The 20,146-nt window shown below is 33.9% G+C and overlaps 3 protein-coding genes across 4 annotated transcripts; all 3 read left to right on the forward strand.

Annotated features, from left to right (window-relative positions):
- Positions 1-483: 483 nt before the first annotated feature.
- LOC109180044 (early nodulin-like protein 2) lies at positions 484-1,306 on the forward strand. The gene is made up of 2 exons (XM_019329529.1): positions 484-741; positions 865-1,306. Exons 1-2 carry the CDS (start codon positions 555-557, stop codon positions 1,215-1,217), a joined length of 540 nt encoding a protein of 179 aa, XP_019185074.1. The 5' UTR covers positions 484-554; the 3' UTR covers positions 1,218-1,306.
- A 5,020-nt stretch (positions 1,307-6,326) lies between these two features.
- Positions 6,327-9,061, forward strand: LOC109180005. Of its 2 annotated transcripts, XR_002054036.1 has the most exons (3): positions 6,327-6,551; positions 8,693-8,912; positions 8,945-9,061. XR_002054036.1 is itself a non-coding variant. In XM_019329487.1 (2 exons), the coding sequence occupies exons 1-2, from the start codon at positions 6,408-6,410 to the stop codon at positions 8,849-8,851; spliced, it is 303 nt and encodes a 100-aa protein (XP_019185032.1). In that variant the 5' UTR covers positions 6,327-6,407; the 3' UTR covers positions 8,852-9,055. The 2 variants fall into 2 exon arrangements, 1 of the variants encoding a protein (XP_019185032.1); XM_019329487.1 differs by having other exon boundaries at positions 8,693-9,055.
- A 3,775-nt stretch (positions 9,062-12,836) lies between these two features.
- On the forward strand, positions 12,837-17,554 carry LOC109180004 (C2 and GRAM domain-containing protein At5g50170). Its single transcript, XM_019329486.1, has 8 exons — positions 12,837-13,198; positions 13,904-15,295; positions 15,367-15,650; positions 15,761-15,877; positions 15,949-16,211; positions 16,304-16,478; positions 16,870-17,142; positions 17,253-17,554. The coding sequence occupies exons 1-8, from the start codon at positions 12,850-12,852 to the stop codon at positions 17,445-17,447; spliced, it is 3,048 nt and encodes a 1,015-aa protein (XP_019185031.1). The 5' UTR covers positions 12,837-12,849; the 3' UTR covers positions 17,448-17,554.
- The last annotated feature ends 2,592 nt before the right edge of the window (positions 17,555-20,146 follow it).

The following is a 20,146-nucleotide window of genomic DNA, read 5'->3' on the forward strand; positions in this document are numbered from 1 at the left end:
AGTCATTGAGTTATTACCGTGATTTACATTCTTCTACATGCTCTGTAGAATCGGAGTGTTAGAGGTCTTTGGGATTGAGTATTCAAATTTTGGGAAAAGAAATACAGACCAACACCAAATCTTGGATGGAAAATCATTTTTTTTTCTCTGGCTTTCACTTAGTTAATGGCGACGTTAGTGAAATGCATATGTTGGCAACCACAATTTTGAGACGTGAGCAGAAGACTCATAACCGTCCGTTTGTCTTTTCAACTTCATTCTAACTATTTTCAAGGGACATTATTCCAAGAATTATGACACTAATTACAATTTGCATTACCTCTCTATTTACTCCCATAATTTCAAACCTTAATCCAACGGTAAAAAATTAAAAATCATAAATGCTATCTTTTCTTGGCCTCTTTTTAAGCCTCCCCACTCACTTCTCCTTTCACTCATTCCCCGTTCTCATAATCTCATTCATACCCCCAACATCCTAGTTCCTACAATTGGCAAATAGTACAGTTCCCAGGTTTAATTTCTTTCAAAGATTGTATTGTCAGCTTTTCTCAGTGATGGAGTCCCATTCCCAGTCCCACATTGTTCTATTTGGTTCCCTCTTGGTGTTTCTTATGGGATTTACTAGCTCCTCCCAAGCTTATACTTTCAACGTTGGTGGCAATGATGGTTGGGTTTTGCAACCTTGTGATGGCTTAAACCGTTGGGCCGGAGAAAATCGCTTCCAAGTCAATGATACAATTAGTACGTTTTTTCAGTACTACTGGCTCTGTATACCATTAGTTCATTAGTTGTTCAGTCTTCAATGATTATCGTTTGTGTTTGTTTATAATGTTTTTGTTTATCGTTTATAATGTTTGTGGGCAGTTTTCAAGTACAAGAAAGGAGAAGATTCTGTTCTTGTAGTTCACAAAAGGGACTACTATCACTGCAACAAGACAAGCCCTATCCACAACCTAACCGATGGGCATTCAAGGATCACGTTTACCAGGCCGGGTGAATTCTTCTTCATAAGTGGTCAAGCTGATAACTGCGACAAGGGCGAGAAGATGGTCATTGTTGTGCTGTCTCCCAGGCCGCCGCCGAGCTCCTCTTCTCCGGCGCCGGCGCCGGTGCTGCTGCCGCCGGCCCCCAACAAGTCTGCTGCTCCGACATCGCTGGTTACTGGCTCGGTTGGGATGTTATGGGGATTTGCCTTAGTGGTGATTGGCTTGGTTTAAGGGTTTTTTGGGTTGGATATGAATTAAAGGGTTGTAGAATGTTGGAATTTGGAAATGTATTAATTTTATGCGTTAATTTTGAATCGAATTTTAATTTGTTACTAGGACTATTATATTACTTCAGTGTTTATTACAATTAATGTTGGTAAGTTACAATATAAATATAGTTTAATGTCAATAACTAATTAATAAATTCGGAGTAGTTAAATACTTAAATTCGACCACTTTTAATCCTGTAATTAATATTGTGACAGTTCAATATGTTTTATTGTTTTTATTCACGATTTTTTTAATGTTGAGAAATATAATAATTTCTTCAGATGGATATGTAGAATTGAAGGAAAATATATTGAACAAATAGTATAATATCTAGATGGAACTGTATTGTATAATTAAAATTTTAAAGAACAAATAATACAGAACTGTATTGTATAATTAAAATTCTAAAGAACAAATAATACAGAACTGTATTGTATAATTAAAATTCTAAAGAACGAATAATACAAAATATTTTAATAATTTTTAATCTTATTTGCCAACCATCTAAGCACTTTGTTACTTGGCATGCTTTTCCCTTCGGATTTTACTACGAAATTTTTAGAAAAACAATACACCAAATTATTTTCAAAAGCGAAAATCTCAAAAACAAAATCTTTCAGAAAGACACCAATTTAAAATCACCATTGGAATTTAGACCATGAATACATAGGGAAGGAACATTTAATTTGTCAATCCCTATGAAGATAATGAATTTTCGATAAATGTTTTAAAAGACAATTTTATACTCCATAACCAAATTTTGAAAACAGATTTTTTGAAAAAAGAAAACAGAAGTAATAGAAAATATATTATTTGAGTTTTATAATGAAGAAGAACACACATACATACATACATAAAGAGAGAGTTCATTGGGAACAATATATATAAAGAGAGAGTAGTATGAATTTTGTGAAAAATTGAACTTAACATGTACGGAGTATTATTTTTCCAGTTCTTATAGTACAATTATTTATATAAATAAACTAAATACATTAAGTAAGAAAATTATAAAATGGTCCAAACTTGGTCAAGTGGGACAACCATATGGTGAAGCTTACGAATTAGGAAGACATCCCTTTAAGCCAACTTTTTTGATTTGGTTTTTTTTTTTTTTTTTTTTTTTTTTTTTTTTTTGATTAATCAATGGAATTCAGCCTATTGTTCACCCAAACCAAGTGGCCAAAAATCACAGAGAAACCAACATAACTTTTAATCTATAGTGAAATTGTACTAATTTAACTTGTAATGATCCACATTGCTACATGAACATATAATAATAGTAGCCATATAATGTGCTATTAACTAGGAGCTTGGGCCGTGAAGGATTGACAAGAAGCAATATAATGACATTGTTTGATAAAAGCAATATAATGGCCTTTCCTTTCAAAAAAAAAAAGCAATATAATGGCCTTAGGGCATCCCATTAAGGGGTTGTGCACAAGTTTTAAGAAATAAAAGATGAGTTGGAAGAAAGAGATTAAGGTCTTGCTATGGTCCGGCGGGTCAGGATCGTGTTGGGAGGTCCACTCCTCTCGCAGGATTAGTATGTTCCATTTTCAGAAACTAGATATCAGCGTGTTCAGTTAAATATGGAGATTTTGCAGAGATGGTGGGGTGTGGAGATTTTGCAGAGATGGTGGGGTGTGCAGGGACGGAGCCAAAGGGGGGGCAGCTGCCCCCCTCACCCCATATATAATTTTTGTATGTATATATGTATATATAGTACATGTGTTAGTATTAGTAAAATAAAATTATTTAATGTTAACATGAGTTAATTTAGATGAATTGGTTGAGCAAATGTTGAGCTATAATAATATAAAGGATAATATAAAGGATAAAGGATAAGGGTTCAAATCTTAATATTAACATAATTTTATAGTTGGCTTCAATAGTATTTTTCTGACTCATTCCCTATGGTTTCAACATAGTCACGTTTTTAATAGCTTTTTAATATTTAATACACACACATATATATAACATTCTTTTATATAAATAATGAGATGTGACCATGTGGTTTCAACACCGTCATGTTTTTAATAGCTTTTTAATATTTAATACACACATATATATAACATTCTTTTATATTAATAGTGAGATGTGTTTTTTTTTTAAATTATCTCTTTTGATTTAATTTTTCGTCTTTACTGAAAAAAATTTCTGAATCCGTCCCAATTTCTTCCCCCCCCCCCCCCCCCCAACCGAATTTATGGCTCCGTCCCTGGGGGTGTGGAGATTTTGCAGAGATGGTTGTTCCCATTATGGGGAAGAGAGCTGCGCCTCACGCGTGTGAGGCGCAACTCTAAGAGAAATGTATTTTTTTTCAGCTTTTGATTTTGGTTTTTTATTTTTCCTTTTCTTTTTTCTCTCTTTACCCATTTCTCTTTCATAATCACACTTAAAGAAACTCCTCAAAAAACTACACCAAAATCCTCACTATTGAGGATACTCTTATAATGGCTCATCATTTTTTTTTTAAAGTATAAGGGCGCTTTGAGGAAAGAACATTTTTTTTTCCAAAATGTCAAAGTGTAAACACTGCTAAGAGCCTAAGAGTAGTGTTTACATTCTTAGTGATTTGGAGCAAACCTCTGCTCCAAATAGATGAGTTACCAACCATGACTTTTGACGTTTTGACTTGACAGATCCGAGTATCCGACATTTACCAAACACCACCAATGACTAAAGTGAGCGCTTTAGAAGAATTATATTATTCTAGGCTTGCTAATTTATTTCTCCGGTGGCTGATTACTTTTTCTAGTGGGTCAAGAACTAACAGAACAAAATTTAATCATTTATGGTGGACCATGGTCCAAAAACATCATCGTTTTTTTTTAAGTAAAAAGAAATGGAAATGGCAACCATTACTAATCACGTGTTAATGATGCGATCAGAATAAAATGAAAATACAATATATCTAAAATGAAACTGAATAATAAGTCTCATATATTGAGGGTATATTGTTAAATGAAACGGTAGTTATATCAAAATGATATTTTAGTTGTGCTTTAATGAAACTATAGTATATCTAAAATGAAACTGAATAACATGTTTCATTAAATGTATATTGTCAAATGAAACTGTACTTGAATTAAAATGATACTTTAGTTGTGCTGTAATGAAACTACAGTATGTATAAAATGAAACTGAATAACACATCTCATATATTACTTTTATATTGTTAAATGAAATTGTATGTATATCAAAATGATACTTTAGTTATACTGTAATGAATCTACATTATATATAAAATGAAACCAAATAATAGGTTTCACATATTTGATTAAATATTGTTAAATAAAATCGTAGTTGAATTAGAATTATATTTTAGTGGTGTAATAAAACTATAGTATGTATAAATTGAAGCATGTGCTCCATCTCAACTAAAAGCCTAAGGTGATAGTTGGATTGCACATTAATGGCTATATGCTCAACACGCCCCCTCACGTGTGCGGTGGGTTCCAAGCAACACGTGGACCGTAGTCGCTTCGAACCCATGACCTGCGGTCTGGCTCTGATACCAAACTGAAGCATGTGCTCCATCTCAACTAACCTATGGTCTGGCTCTGATACCAAACTAAGGCATGTGCTCCATCTCAACTAAAAGCCTAAGCAGATAGTTGGATTGCACATTAATGGTTATATGCTCAACAATATAAAATAAAATTCAATAACAGGTCTCACATATTGAGTGTATAATGTCAAATAAAACTATAATTAAATCAAAATGATATTTTAATTGTGCTGTAGATTGAATACGCCATAAAAAAATTAGTTGATTGAAATGGCCAAACGTGTGTTGTTTCATTTCATTAAATGAAATGGTATCATTTTGAACCATGATCCACAATAAAATTTGCTGAATTTAATTTCATAGGCAAGGAATGGAGCGTTATGCTGTGCATCGGTATGCACCATGCATGGTGCATATGGATGCAAAAACGACGTCGTTTTGGCGTCTAACTTTAAAAAAAAATTCAGAATTGCATAACTACACATTCATAATTTCACTACACTTCCATAATTTCATAACTATACATCCAGAATTGCATAACTACACTTCCAGAATTGCATAACTACACATCCATAACTTCATAACTACACATCCATAATTGCATAACTATACTTTCAAAATTGCATAACTACACTTCCAGAATTTCATAACTAAAAAATCCAAAATAAATGAACTAAAAATAAATAACATAATGTTGTTGCTGAGAATCAAAACTGTTTTTTTTTTTTTTTTTTTTTTTTAGAGTAAGACGTACGTTTTATGCAAAACGACGTCGTTTTTTGCATCCGTAATGCACCATGCATGGTGCATACAGATGGACAACATAATTTGCCGCAAGGAATTATATTGCTACATGGATCGAGTTCCAAGTTACGGAGTATAATTTACCGTTAAAATTGAAGCATTTAACCAAACGGTCCAATATCAATCGTTATATCCTACACCACGGCGCACATAGCACTGTGCGCCGCGCGCCTCTCAAAACGACGTTGTTTTGGGGTAGTGTTGGAAGGCGCGGCAGGAAGTTGCTGAGATTATGTGTATTTGTTCACAACGTTATGTGTATTTATTCACAACGTTATGTGTATTGGTTCATACAGTTATGTATATTTTTTATACAATTATGTACATTCTTTTTATACAATTATGTACATCCGAATCAGAAAATTCGTGTGTATTATGTTAAGAGTTGATGTGTATTATGTTAAAAGTTTATGTTTATTATGTATTATGTTAGATTATGTGTATTATCTTTTAAAAAGAGTATGTATATTTTGTTATATAATTATGTACATTCATGTATAACATTATGTGTATTCTAGTATAACATTATGTACATTCTTGAACAGCGGATTATTTTTTTTAAGAAAAAACTACTGCCATTCACTGGGACGGGAAATTTCAAAAAAAAAATAATTAAAACGACGTCGTTTTGCATCTGGGCGCATAGTGCAACGCGCGCCGTGGCGTATGATATAAATTGCCGTCCAATATTTGTTCGGCCTTCTGGGCCGAAGAAAAAGTCCGTAATAAGAGAGCCATCGGTTCATTTAAAAGTTACTCGTAAAACGCAAAAATGATCCGAGAAATTCAAAGCATTTTGAAAAGAGTTTCGAGGCGGATTCAAAGGGAAGGATAGAATGTTGCAGTTTCCGGCATTCATGCTACAGTACCCTTGGTCTACTGAGACAATTCCGACGTCGTATCTTCTTCCTGCCCAGTGGCCCCATCCCCAGAGCGATGAGCTCCTCCTTGCCATGGAGGAGTCAGATTTTGAAGAAAAGGTTTATACTCTTAATCGCTATTTGTATTTTTAGCTTTTAGGTTTAAAAAATAGTACTACTGTATTTCGTTGTCTTTACACGTAGATTATTATTTCCGGAATTTGTGAATTGATTCTATGTTCCTGCTTTTGAAAACTTGGATTACAGTGATAGAACTTAAGAAATTTGAAAATTTGTTAGTTGCCTCACGTTTGAAGGAAATATGTATTAATTCTTCTTATTTCGTTTTTATTTGCACTGAAAATGAGAATTGATTGCGAAATTAAAATGATTAATTGGAAAATGGTTTTTGACTATTTGGTGAAATTTAAGATTTATGTATTATAATTATTTGAAGTATTACTTTTGCATCCTCTAGTTTCAATTTGACCAAATTTATTTTGTGACTGACAGAAGCAGAACTTCTCTACGTTTATTCCCACTATTAGGGTTTTGTTAAAGGAGTCCAATGTTGTCTGTTTTGTGAAAATCAAATGAGTAAATGTGAAAGTCTTATAAACAGCATTAGTCATTTAGTTTTCAAAAAATGGATATTGCTAGTTGGTGGGGATTACTAGCTTTTTGAAGTGGTTTTGATGTGGAATTACTTAGTATGTTGCTAGGTTATTGTAGACGTTTTGTTGGTTTGACTAATTCTTTTTGTTATACTTGGAGCTAACAATTAACTGAAACATGAAGTTGTTTTGTATGGGGAATACTTTGGATTTTGACTGCCAGTTTATGCAGCTATGTTATGCATTCATGCAAGCAAGTGAGTAAAAGTTAGCATCATGTATCATGTTACACTAATAATGGAGTTCGTTTTTACATATATTATAACTCTGAAAATAAGACTTCTATGCTGACTTTTATTCTTGATTATTGGTTTCTGAATTAACCCGAATACAGAAGAGAAAAAAGTTCGGATATTGGATATGATGGGTGTGTGGAGCTTTTGTTGAATTTTCCATGAGTTGGAGGGTGGGGTGGGTGGGGGTGCATGGACAGATAGGCTAGGATTGAAAGGAGAAGGTCAGTTTTAAAGTCTTGGTTGTGTGGTGGTAGGTGCATAACTGCATTGTGGTCAATTAGGTGAAGAATGAAAGAGCAAAATGGCGAGGGAGAGAGGCAAAGTAACAGCTTTGGTGGTGAGAAAGGGAAAGTGGCTGTAGATGGTAACACAGTGTAAGGACGTGGAGGGAGGAATGTGGGGTTTGGGAAGAGATGCTTTTGACAAGTCAAGAGAGTAAGACATAGAAGTTGAATCCTCTGGTTTCAAATAGGAAAAGAATGAGAAGGTTTTAGGAGACAATTTAATATATAAAGTGTTAATCTGATGGGTGCAATGAATGGATAGGCATACCATTCTTTGTTCATCAGTTAGTATCAACGGTTCTTTGACAAGTTGCTGTTCAAATTCATAGGCTAGTGGGATTTATCAGCACTAGGTAACTAGTGTTGTTGCCTAATCCTTGTACCTAAATTGGTTATAAATGCAAAATCTGAAGTTGCATGAGAAGCATTAGCATACTAGTAGGTAAAGCTACTTGTTGCCTCCTTATTTGGAATGTATGGACATTGATTTTTTATGTGGAGGCACATAGGAAAGACATATCTATTCAGTTTAGTATAATATAGTTGTAATGTTGTATCTTCATCTTTCTTTCCATCTTTATCTCCCTAGTCCCTAGTTTACCCACTTATTTCATGTTGTTCACTTTTCATCTCCTTGCTTAAGAGTTTTAGCCACCAAAAGAAAAAGAATTTTTATAATGTTTAAAAGTGTGCCAGAACTCGGAACCCACTGTTTCCCTCCCTAAGTATTAAAAAAAAAGTGTGTCAGAACTCGGAACCCACTGTTTCCCACCCTAAGTATCCAGTGGTTGGAAGGTTTTAAGGTGATCAGCATACTATTTTTTATTTTTTATTTTTTTGAAAGGTGCATACTATTTTTTTGGATACATAAATTTACACAATATTGACATTGCCCAACTCGGGCTATGAAGGAGTTTATGTTTCGAAGTTTGTTGCTCTTATTTGTTCATAGAGGCAAATGTGTTTTACAATAGAGTGTTGTTATTATCATCATCATCATCTTTGGTCTGGTCTTTTTCCTTTCATTTATGATGATTTATTTCATTTTATTTTATATATAATTGCAGTGCAGTGAGATCGGAAAGATTAACAGCAACTTAACTGTGATCGGGAAGACCAATGTAGTTGATAACGATAAAGAAGATTTTGACAATGAAGCCGAGGATGACGATGTTGATAATGGAGAAGAGTCTGAAGGTGATGACTTCGATCAGGAAACCGGTTGACTGCCATAAAACGTCGTAAGTTTCATCCAACGCAACTATGCTTTAGACTGCTCTGCTTCTTTGAGTTCTTTCCAACGCTTATGCACTCTCAGCTGACTTTGTAATTCTGCATTTGGTGCCAATACTTTATTGATTAAAAACCAAATCTTTGTATCATGTAACAATTACTTCAAAATTTTAAGTGACAATGGACATATTCGAGCTCTTGAATCAACACTCAGCTCGTTCTCAAATTATACCCAGGCCAATCGAGTATTAGAAATCATAAGAAATTCTGTCTCGATTACTCTTACTCTTAAGCAACTTTTATGTTGTGCAATGGCAGTTCATGAGTGTTGAAGAATAAGTCGATAAAATAAAATAAAATAAAATAAATGAAAGCAGGATTTGAATTTCTTAAAAAATAATCTTAAATGGTCAATAACGAAATGCAAATTGTGTGTGCTACACTTTCCTTAAAATTTATTCGCCACCTTTCAAGGGTACGTGCTAGGAGTGTACATTACTCGCTACCTTTTAAGGGTGCGTGCTAAGAGTGTACATTGTTGCATCAGTCTCGAGTCATGTTTTTAGTGAACTTTGTACAAAGTGAGCGCTTTGTAATTTTATATCAAAGTGTTGGCAACATTGTTTAGAAGGATGACAACATGAGAGAGCATATATGTTTATATAATTCGAACACAATAATACAAATAAAATAGATAATACAAATATCTCCCAAAAAAATAGATAATTTGGTAATTTCTCCTTCACACATGCTTTATAATTTATTCATGGGTAAGAAATTCCAATATCTCACTCGTTATGTTTGCCCTAAAAGACCTAATTGCTCATGCCATATAACTAGCAGATGTTTGTTGCCGGACTCATTCATTCCTATTCTTAGGACTCAGAAACAGCACTTTCAAGCAATCCCTCATGTTAGTCCATAGTTTCATACAAGCATCAAAACATTACAAAGTAGCACGATACACAAGATAAATTGAAATTGGCAGAAAATTTCTGAAATTTGACCTGGATTTCAGGACTTTCTGGGAAAAAACGGTAACTCATTTTGACACAAAATTTACCAAATAAGAAGTACATCGAGTCTAGATTATGAACAAAAATTTTCAGGCCAATCCAAGGTCTAGAAGTATTTTTCTCGAAAATTTTTCCAACGCGCCATACAGAAAAATAACTGGCAGCATACTGCCAAAACTTTATAGAATTTTTCTGGAACAACCAAAGCATATTTTTAACAAAATCTTTTTACAGACATTAAATACCACAAGTCTAGCTTATCCATAAAAAAATTCAAACCAAAATAAGTTCAAAAGGTATTTTTCACGAATTTAATTTTTAAGCTGCGCCAATCAGAATTTTTCAGGTATGCCTCAAATTTTATGCAAATAAATTTAACACTTAAGGGGTGCATTGTAACCAAGAACTTATAATTGAAACTAACCCAAAATTAGCCATGACTAATGCATTAGTGAATAATGGTTTCAATTATTCAGCTAGCTAGGACAGTCCTAGATCTTCCTCATAGAACATGTATGAAATATCATTCAAAATCTATCTTTGAAAATAGTGGTGCAGCAAAGAAGAATACAATATACTCGTAGTGTGATCTATTAAGAACATAATTCATTGCAAGTTCGTAAGCAAAAGAAGCATCTCAAATAGGTCAATGCTAAGGCAAATTCTTATCATACCATCATACATTATTTGCCTTTTTCACAAACAAATGCTTATTTTAGTTCTGAAAATCAATTAAACAATTCATTTTTTCCACCATGTCAAAAAACATAATTGGCTTATTATTTTACCTAAAAAGAATTGATAGATGTATACAGTAAAAGCAATAAAAACTTTAAACACAAAAAAGCTCATATATACCAAATTAGACTTACTTTTACACAAGTGACTCAAACATGACAATTTTAGTCTTTAAACAGATATTGCAATCTCAGTTGAAATAATCATATGTGATATGCCTTTAGACTTACATGTATATGTTATAGATTTTCATTTTGGCAACGATTATGATTTATAATGACAGATAACGCATTAAACATTAATCCACAACCTAATAGATCATGTATATATGATAGCTTTAACTTTCCGGTCATAGAGTTAATGGAGATTCAACCCAAAAAAGTTATTAAGAGCAAAGCATCATAAACATATGTGATTTAGGTATAATTTTTTTTTTTTAAAAAATAATTACTGATTTACCGTTCACTAGGGTGTATTGAGCGTGCTAATAACGTGTTGAATTGCAGGTTTGTCTGCAGGCCTCTAACTTGTGAAGAACAGTAATAAAGAATAATAATAGCAAGAAGAAGAAGAATAAAGAACAAAAAAAGTCAAGCACATTGTGCTCAGATGGCATGTAGTGATCTCTCTCATGTGAGAAGTCATGAGATTGAGCCTTAGTGGAAGCGTTGTTGACTCTGTGTGCTTCATTAACAAATTTGCTATGTTATTTTTTAATCTCACGCAGTGAACTGAGACAATACCAATTAAGATCCGTCATCTTCTTCTTCTTCTTCTTTTTTTTTTTTTTGAAGAGGTTGTTTTCGTTTGGACTTCCCATGTGAACGCGCTCACACACATATATATAAGTTTAGGATCCAAAAATTTGGAGACTCTATGTCCTTGACCCACATGGTCAGTATCAGTACTGTTCTATATTACCTTGGTAATATAAAATACTTTAAATCAAATGCTCCCTAAAAGTAAACGAACTATTTCAATAACAATTTATTTCAACAATCTTAGTTTTTAAAAAATAATTGTAATTAATCCAATTATGTAAACAAAAATCTCACAACCAATCACATCTAAAGCAACCATAATAGAATTATTGGAGTGAATTTTTTCCTTTGGGTGGGTAAGGGGTACAATGTTGTGCAACCATGTGCACTATGTATGGTGTACACGATTACAAAAACGGCGTCGTTTCGTTTTATTTTTTTAAAAAAATATTTTCAATTGTCATTAGTTACGTAAACATATGTTTATAATTTTATAATTTCACATTCTGAATGTATAGTTATGAAGTTATGGATGTATAGTTATGCAATTATGAATGTATAGTTATGAAGTTATGGAACTGTAGTTATGCAATTCTGAATGTATAGTTATGAAGTTATGAATGTGTAGTTATGCATGCAATTCTGAATGTATAGTTATGGATGTGTAGTTATGCAATTTTGAATGTATAGTTATATATGAAGTTATTAATGTATAGTTGCAATTCTGAATATATAGTTATGAAGTTATGGATGTGTAGTTATGCAATTCTGAATGTATAATTATGAAGTTATGGATGTGTAGTTATGCAATTTTGAATGTATAGTTATGAAGTTAATGAATTTATAATTATGAAGTTATGGATGTATAGTTCAAATTATGCACAATATAACGCCGTTAACGGTAATCAAAACTGATTTTTTTTTAAAAGTCGGACATCAAAACAATGTCGTTTTTGCAATCGTGTGTATCATGCATGATACACACGGTTTCACAGCATAACAACTCAAGAGGGGGAGGGAGAGAGCAGAGAAGAAAAATGTGGTTGCAGAAAATTTGATTTTTTTTTTTTTTTTTTTTTTGGTGAAACTACACTGAGAGTAAAGAAAAAAAAAAAAAAAACTTAATTAGTAGAAACGTGCACTACATGCACCTACTTAGAGTATATTTATTTTCTCTATTTTTCTTCTTATTTTATTTTCCTTTTTTTTTTTTTTTTTATCTTCATTCTCTCTTTTTATTGGTCAAAAAATTAACACTATTGAGAATGTTGTAATTGAGTCATTTTCTCGAGCCTCTATCTCAATATAACGTGTCACGTAGACTTTGATGCTTACCGTTGCTACCAAGCCAAACAAACCGTTTTTGCGCTTCCCAAGATTATATGCCTTGCCACGTGTCACTTCCCTCTCTCTCCCACGTTTCCTATAGCCTATATAGCTTTAACCAAAGTTTTTTCTTTTGCCTAAAAAAAAGAAATGAGGCTGTTTGTGTATTTGTTGGAGGGAAGAAACTTGGGCGTGAAGGATTCGTACGTGAAATTGCAGCTCGGGAAGTTCAAGTCCAAGACAAGGATTTTGAAGAACACCACAGACCCAGTGTGGAAGGAGGAGTTTGTATTCAGGGCCGGTGAGTTGGGGGAAGAACTGATTCTGTCTGTTTATGAGCATAATGGGGATTCCGGGTTGTTCAATGGGTCGGGGGATTTAGTGGGTCGAGTCAAGATTCCGATTTGGTCTGTTGTTGCAGAGGAGAATCAGAACTTGCCACCCACTTGGTTCTCCCTTCAAAGACCCAAGAATGGTAAATCCATTGACAGAGATGATGGTTAGTTAATTTTTTCCTCTTTCATTTTCTCTAGTTGGTGTATTGGGTTCTACCTGATGAATGAACATTTAGGTGAAGTGGGGGTGAAATTCAGTTTGATCATAGCGAAGGTTCACTTCACTAGGGGCTCACCATCTGCTAATCATATAGGGGGTGTTTGCAATTTGCTAAATAGTTGTTAGCTGTTAGCTGATTGGGTTAGTGAGGTTGAGTAGCTGATAACATTAGCGGATTGTAGAAAGATGTTTGGTAAATTAGTTGTTAGCCGATAGCTGATTACATGAAAACGACTTTTTTAAAAAGTCAATCGAGCTTTTGAATTTTAGCATTTTGGAGTAATAAGCTGTTACAAAAAGCTAATTAATCAAAATACTTATATGGAATGTTTAACCAAGTCAAACCCCTAATAGGGGTCAAATAAGCCAAACTTGGCTGATAAGCTAACTATGTTACCAAACAGTGTCATAATTTGTGTACTAGTTATGGTGATCAACTGTTTGATGTAGAATTAAGGTTTATGGAAGCCATGATGGAGAAAGTCTGGTTTGATGTATCTTGCTCTTATGGTATTGACATAAATGCATTAGATTTGATTATTCCTCCATATAGTTTATTCAGCTATATGTGTATCTTGGTCATAGTTCCTAAATTTAATCTCTGTAATTTATGCATATAATTAGCTGCTAAACTTTTCTACCAACCCAGGGAAAATTCTTCTTACACTTTCCTTGCATGGCAAGGGCCACGATCTATCCACTAATCATGCTTGTTTTGTACAACCAAGTGTTGGAAGCGAAACTTCTAAGGATGTGGATGCGATAAAAGTTTCTTCTCCCAAAAAAGTTTTGGAAGGGAAACAATTGATAAAGTCCATTGCTGGCCATTTAGAGAAGTTGTTTGATAAGAACGAGGAATCATCAAAAAGTAATGAAGAAGGATCAAAGAAAGATAATTCTTCTGAGTTATCCAGCATACCTTCAGATTATGAAGACAATGTACAGGAAACCACGAGGAGTCAAACTCAAAGCTTTTGTGAAGCAATTAAGCTATTGCAGTCTAGAACTGAAGGGAGAGAAATGCCAGAAAATCTGCAGGGGGGAATTCTTTTGGATCAGACATATGCTCTGCCACCAAAGGATTTTAATATGCTTCTTTTCGCTCCTGATTCACAGTTTAGGAGGGAGCTTGCGGAGTTGCAGGGTACTAAAGATGTTCAAGAGGGACCTTGGACTTGGAAATCGGATAACAAGTCATGTTTAACACGGGTGGTGACATACACAAAGGGAGCAACGAAATTGGTTAAGTCTGTTCAAGCCACCGAGGAGCAAACATACCTTAAAGGTGATGGAAAAGAGTTTGCTGTTCTGGTCGATGTTAGTACTCCAGATGTTCCATATGGGAGTACTTTCAAAGTTGAATTGCTATATAATATAATGCCTGGGCCAGGGCTACGTTCTGGAGAAGAGTCCACTCACCTTGTAATATCCTGGGCGGTTAAGTTTTGCAAAAGCACCATGATGAAGACAGTGATCGAGGGAGGAACTCAGCAGGGATTAAAGGACAGTTTTTCGGAGTTTTCAAGATTTCTTGCTCAACACTGTAAAGTAATAACCTCTGCTGAGGTCTTAGATAACGGTCATCTATTGGCGACTTTGCCAAGCGAACATCCTTCGGATTTAGAATTGGCAAGAGAGTACTTCTGCAATTTCACTGTAGTCTCCACCGCTTTTCTAGTTTTATATTTCTCTATACACATTTTATTATCCAGATCAACCCAGCTCCAAGGGTTAGAATTTCACGGTCTTGACTTGCCAGATAGTGTGGGTGAAATTATCACATGTGGAATCCTAGTTCTTCATTTGGAGCAGGTTTATCGCATGATTGCACATTTTGTAGAAGCTAGACTGCGAAGAGGAAGTGATCATGGAGTCAGAGCACATGGTGATGGATGGGTGCTCACCGTGGCTTTAATCGAGGGGACAAACTTAGCTTCTCTAGACCCAACGGGATTTCCAGATCCATTTGTGGTCTTTACCTGCAATGGGAAATCAAGAACGAGCTCTGTCCAGCTCCAAACTCTCGATCCTCAGTGGAATGGTGAGTACTTGTTTTTTATCGGTTTCTGTACTTTTTGCATGGGCTAGTTTAACTTCTCAGTTATTTCTTAGAGATACTGGAGTTTGAACCTGCAGAAGAACCACCCTCAATGTTGGATGTCGAAGTTTTCGATTTCGATGGCCCATTTGATCAAGCTCGCTCACTTGGGCACGCTGAAATCAATTTCTTGAAGCACACTTCGGCAGAATTGGCAGATTTGTGGCTTCCTCTTGGTGGTAAAATTGCTCAATCATCACAGTCAAAGCTGCACTTGAGGATATTCTTGAACAACAATAATGGAGTTGAGACAATCAGAGATAACTTGACAAAGATGGAAAAAGAAGTTGGAAAGAAGGTATAACTAAATCTGAACAGATTCATTGTTGTTTTTGTTGTTATTTCGATTATTAATGAATCATACAAGCAATAGAAAATGTTAAAGCTTCCAAGTTTTGTCATTGGCAGTTGAACCTCCGGTCACCACACAGGAATTCTACATTTCAAAAAACATTCGGATTGCCTCCTGAAGAATTTCTAATCAACGATTTCTCATGCTCGCTTAAACGAAAATTGCCACTGCAGGTGTGATCCAATGCTGATTTCTAGTTGGGTTTTATGCCAATTCGAATATATGACACCTTCTGTAATTGCAGGGGCGGATCTTTCTATCGACTAGAATAGTTGGGTTTTATGCCAATTTGTTTGGACACAAAACCAAGTTTTTCTTCCTTTGGGAAGATATTGAAGAGATTAATGTTCTTCCTCCATCCTTTTCAACCATGGGTAGCCCTTCTCTAGTCATAATTTTGCACAAAGATCGGGGCACTGATGCCAGAAATGGAGCGAAGTCTATAGATGAAGAAGGCAGGCTGCATTTCTGTTTTCATTCTTTTGTATCCTTCGGTGGTGCTAGCAGGTATTTTATTTCCTAATTATTTTATGAGATAAATGATGATTTTCTTTACTTTTTGCTTATGTCAAGGATATTATACTGATATGTGTTAACAGGACAATAATGGCCTTATGGAAAACGAGGGCATGTATACCTGACCAGAAAGCACAAATTGCAGAAGAGCAGCAGTACAAGGATGAGAATAATGTATTGCCTGAAGAAACTGGGTCCTATTTAATCGTTGAAGATGTAAGCATGTCCAAGGTTTATTCTGTTGATCTTCCCATGAATGTAAGTGCACTGTTTTCCGATCATTTCTCTATATATAAACATAAATGTGTAGTCCAACTATTAGTTTAGACTTTTTGTTGCGACGGAGCAACATGCTTCAATTTGGTATCAAAGCTAACCCCATTACCTATTTCGAATCTCCACACCGTGTCACCTGATAAAAAGAGATTATGGTCCACGTGTTGCTTAAAGTCTGGCCCGCACACGTGAGGGGCGTGTCCTGCGCCACCCGATAAAAAGAGACTATGGTCCACGTGTTGCTTGGATTGCTAAAAAATGATTTGGTGAAGTTTTTTGTCTGTAGAAGTGCTATACTGCTATGTATCCCTTGGGGTTGCAGTGTTATTTGATACTTCCTGCTTTTAATATCGGAATTTACTTGACTTTACAGCATAAATCATTAATGGAGATGTTTAATGGAGGAGACTTGGAACATAAAGTAATGAGCAAATCCGGTTGCCTCAATTACGTGACAAGTTCGTGGGAGCTTATTGAACCCGATGTTTATGAAAGACGCGTCTCTTACAAACTAAACCGCCTTATCTCAATATTTGGAGTTGAAGTTACTAGCACGCAGCGCAAATCTGTACATGCAAATGATGCCGGATGGATTCTGAACGAGATTATGGCCATTCATGGTGTCCCGTTTTCTGACCACTACCAAGTGTGTTTTCTTTCCCAGAAAATGAAAAACTTCTTTTATAGTCCTGTTTGGTAATTGGTAAATGGATTATTGATTCAAATAGGATAAAACGTGTATTCTTCCCCATTCAGGTCCAGCTTAGATACAAGGTGGAGAGCTGTTCTGCGGCTCGCAACTCTTGCAGGTGTGATGTTTATGTTGGTGTAATGTGGCTGAAGAACACGAAACTAGAGGACCGAATAACGAAGAACATTGTTCGAAAATTTAGTCAGCGAGTGAAGGAGATGATAGAGTTCGTTGGAAGAGAGGTTTTTCTGTCTAGCTAGAAGCATTATTGTTGCAAAATGTTGTCATTTTTATGGCATTCTTGCACAGCCTATTCTGGCCTTTCTTACACTGGAGATTAACCCACTTTTGTTTTGTTTTGCTTTTTAGTTACAAATGTTCAGGCTATTCTGGACTTTCTTACACAGGCAAATTATACCATGCGATCATGGTATACCTTGTATTGTAGATTTTGGTCAAAATAATTTTTAGATTATATCACATATTCAATATCTGCAGTTAATTGAGAATAAAGGTTAAATAGATCGTCGAAGTGTTCACAAAGTTATAATTGGGCCGTTGAACTTAAAAATTATAATTAGGTCTCTAAACAATGTAAAATTAAGTAATTAAACTAAAAGTGGTGGATCTTATACTAATTTTTGTCCACATTTTAGTGCCTAATTTTATAACGCTGATTACCTTTCTGTTTAAGACATGTTGAAATCTAAAATTTTAAGAATACTTTTGTCATTTTCAATTTAATCATGAATAAAGAGATTTAAACCTTAAGGTCGATTACAAGAAAATTACGAATTATAATTGATCTTAAGTCTTAACTTTATTTGAAATGAACGAAAATACCTTTAATAATTTCATATTTCGACATGTTTTAAACGAATAGATGATTAACATGATAGATGAAAATTAGTAGAAATTAAATATGTATATCAAAATCATCATTTTACTAATATTTATAGATCAAAATAGATATTTGCTCAATTTGTTGGGCATCCAATAACTACATTAATACTCTACTAGTGATTGAAAAAAAAAAAAAAAAAAGTGGAGCATCTCATCTGCAGGAATTTGGCTGGCGTCTTGGGATTGGTGGTTGGAGCATTCCGATCCGCACGGAGCGGACGTCGAGTATTAAATGCCTTCCACGTTGCGCATAGCCTTTCCACTACTAATCTACTAGAAAGGGAATATTTCATTTAACCCCTGGCCCTTGGTATTTGGTTAACATACAATAACACCTAACCTCTAGTTTATTCTTCTCTCAAAGATTAAATCCTCAACTTCAAAACTCTTCACATAGAGTATTTAGGGCTCGTTTGGTTCACGGAATCTTTGATTACCTTAGGTAATCCTATTACCTGGGATAAGTAATGTGAGATTTTGGGAATGTAAGATTACCTGATGTGTTTGGTTAAAGTTACAGGAATGTAACATTAACTTGTTTGGTTGAAGGGTATATTTTAGAGTATATTACATCAATTACTTAAATGCCCTCATATAAATTGAAAGGTGTAAATTGCAAGTCTTTTTTTTCATAATTCAAAATTTAACAAGATGCTTATAATAATAATAATAATAATAATAATAATAATAATAATAATAATAATTAATAATAATAATAATAATAATAATAATAATAAATGGAATGCTACTGTAAATATGCAATTCAATAATAATAATAATAATAATAATAATAAAAATAATAATAATAATGGAATGCTACTGGAAAGATGCAATTCAATAATTATGATTAATAATAATAATAATAATAATAATAATAATAATAATAATGATGGAATGCTACTGGAAAGATGCAATTCAATAATAATAATAATAATAATAATAATAATAATAATAATAATAATAAAAAAAGATGGAGCGTCTCTCGTCTGATGGAGTTTGATGAATCTTGTGAATAAAAGAAGAATAAACAAGGGCAATTTTGAAATATTGAAAAGTAATCTCACATTACCTAATAAAAATTCGGTAATCAGATTACCTCCAACATTACCATATTTCTGACGTGGCAGTAATGTTGTATTACCTTCCCTCGCAGATGACCTCAACCAAACATGGTAATCTAAGATTACCTTTCTCAGATTACTAGGGTAATCCAAGATTCCGTGAACCAAACGCCCCCTTAGAAATATGTAAATGTCAGTGTACAGAAAGAATATGTTTATTTTAGGCATAATCTTCACATTGTTACCACCAAAATTCAAACATTAATCTCTTCTTTTAAATACTGTCTATCGAACCATTGAGCTAAGCCTGTGCAGGGCGCCATGGCCCTGGGTTTATTCTCAAGAATACTATTCCATAAGAAATGCAATAGACAAGAAATAAAATGTGAATTATATTTTATTGTTTGGTTCGCTAGAATAATAAACTTTAGAAATGTTATTCCAGATTTCTAGTATTTTATTGGTTTAAGAAATAGAAATGAAATATGTGTTTAAAAGAAATAAACATCTCTATACAAAATATATAATATTATATTAATATAATCATATTTTATTGGTGCTAAGGACCTTGTGGTCTAGTGGCACCAATGTGTTTTTCTATGTAGGATGTTGTATAGATTCTTTGTGCGGTTGAAAAAGTAGGTATGAATAGATACTGCAGAAGAATAACATAATGCTACCCTCAACCATACACTATCTTTTTTTTGAAAGTCAACCATACACTATCTTATTTGTTTTTGTTTTTAATACATTAAATTTTCCGCTTACTTACGCTAAATTAATTCCAATAACATTAAAACACATTTTCTTTGTGAATATGTAGCACTACTCATAAATTAATTATACTTAAAATGATTTTCTTTTTTTCATGGATAGAGGAAGTAATTAACAGGAGAGTAACTAAGGTTTATACTTCATAAGTTTATTATCTAAAATAAATAATTTATATCTGTACATAACAATATTTATGAAGGGATGCTGTTGATATTTGAATC

Source organism: Ipomoea nil, unplaced genomic scaffold, assembly GCF_001879475.1.
Source record: "Ipomoea nil cultivar Tokyo-kokei standard unplaced genomic scaffold, Asagao_1.1 scaffold0987, whole genome shotgun sequence".
NCBI classification, from domain to species: Eukaryota; Viridiplantae; Streptophyta; class Magnoliopsida; order Solanales; family Convolvulaceae; genus Ipomoea; species Ipomoea nil.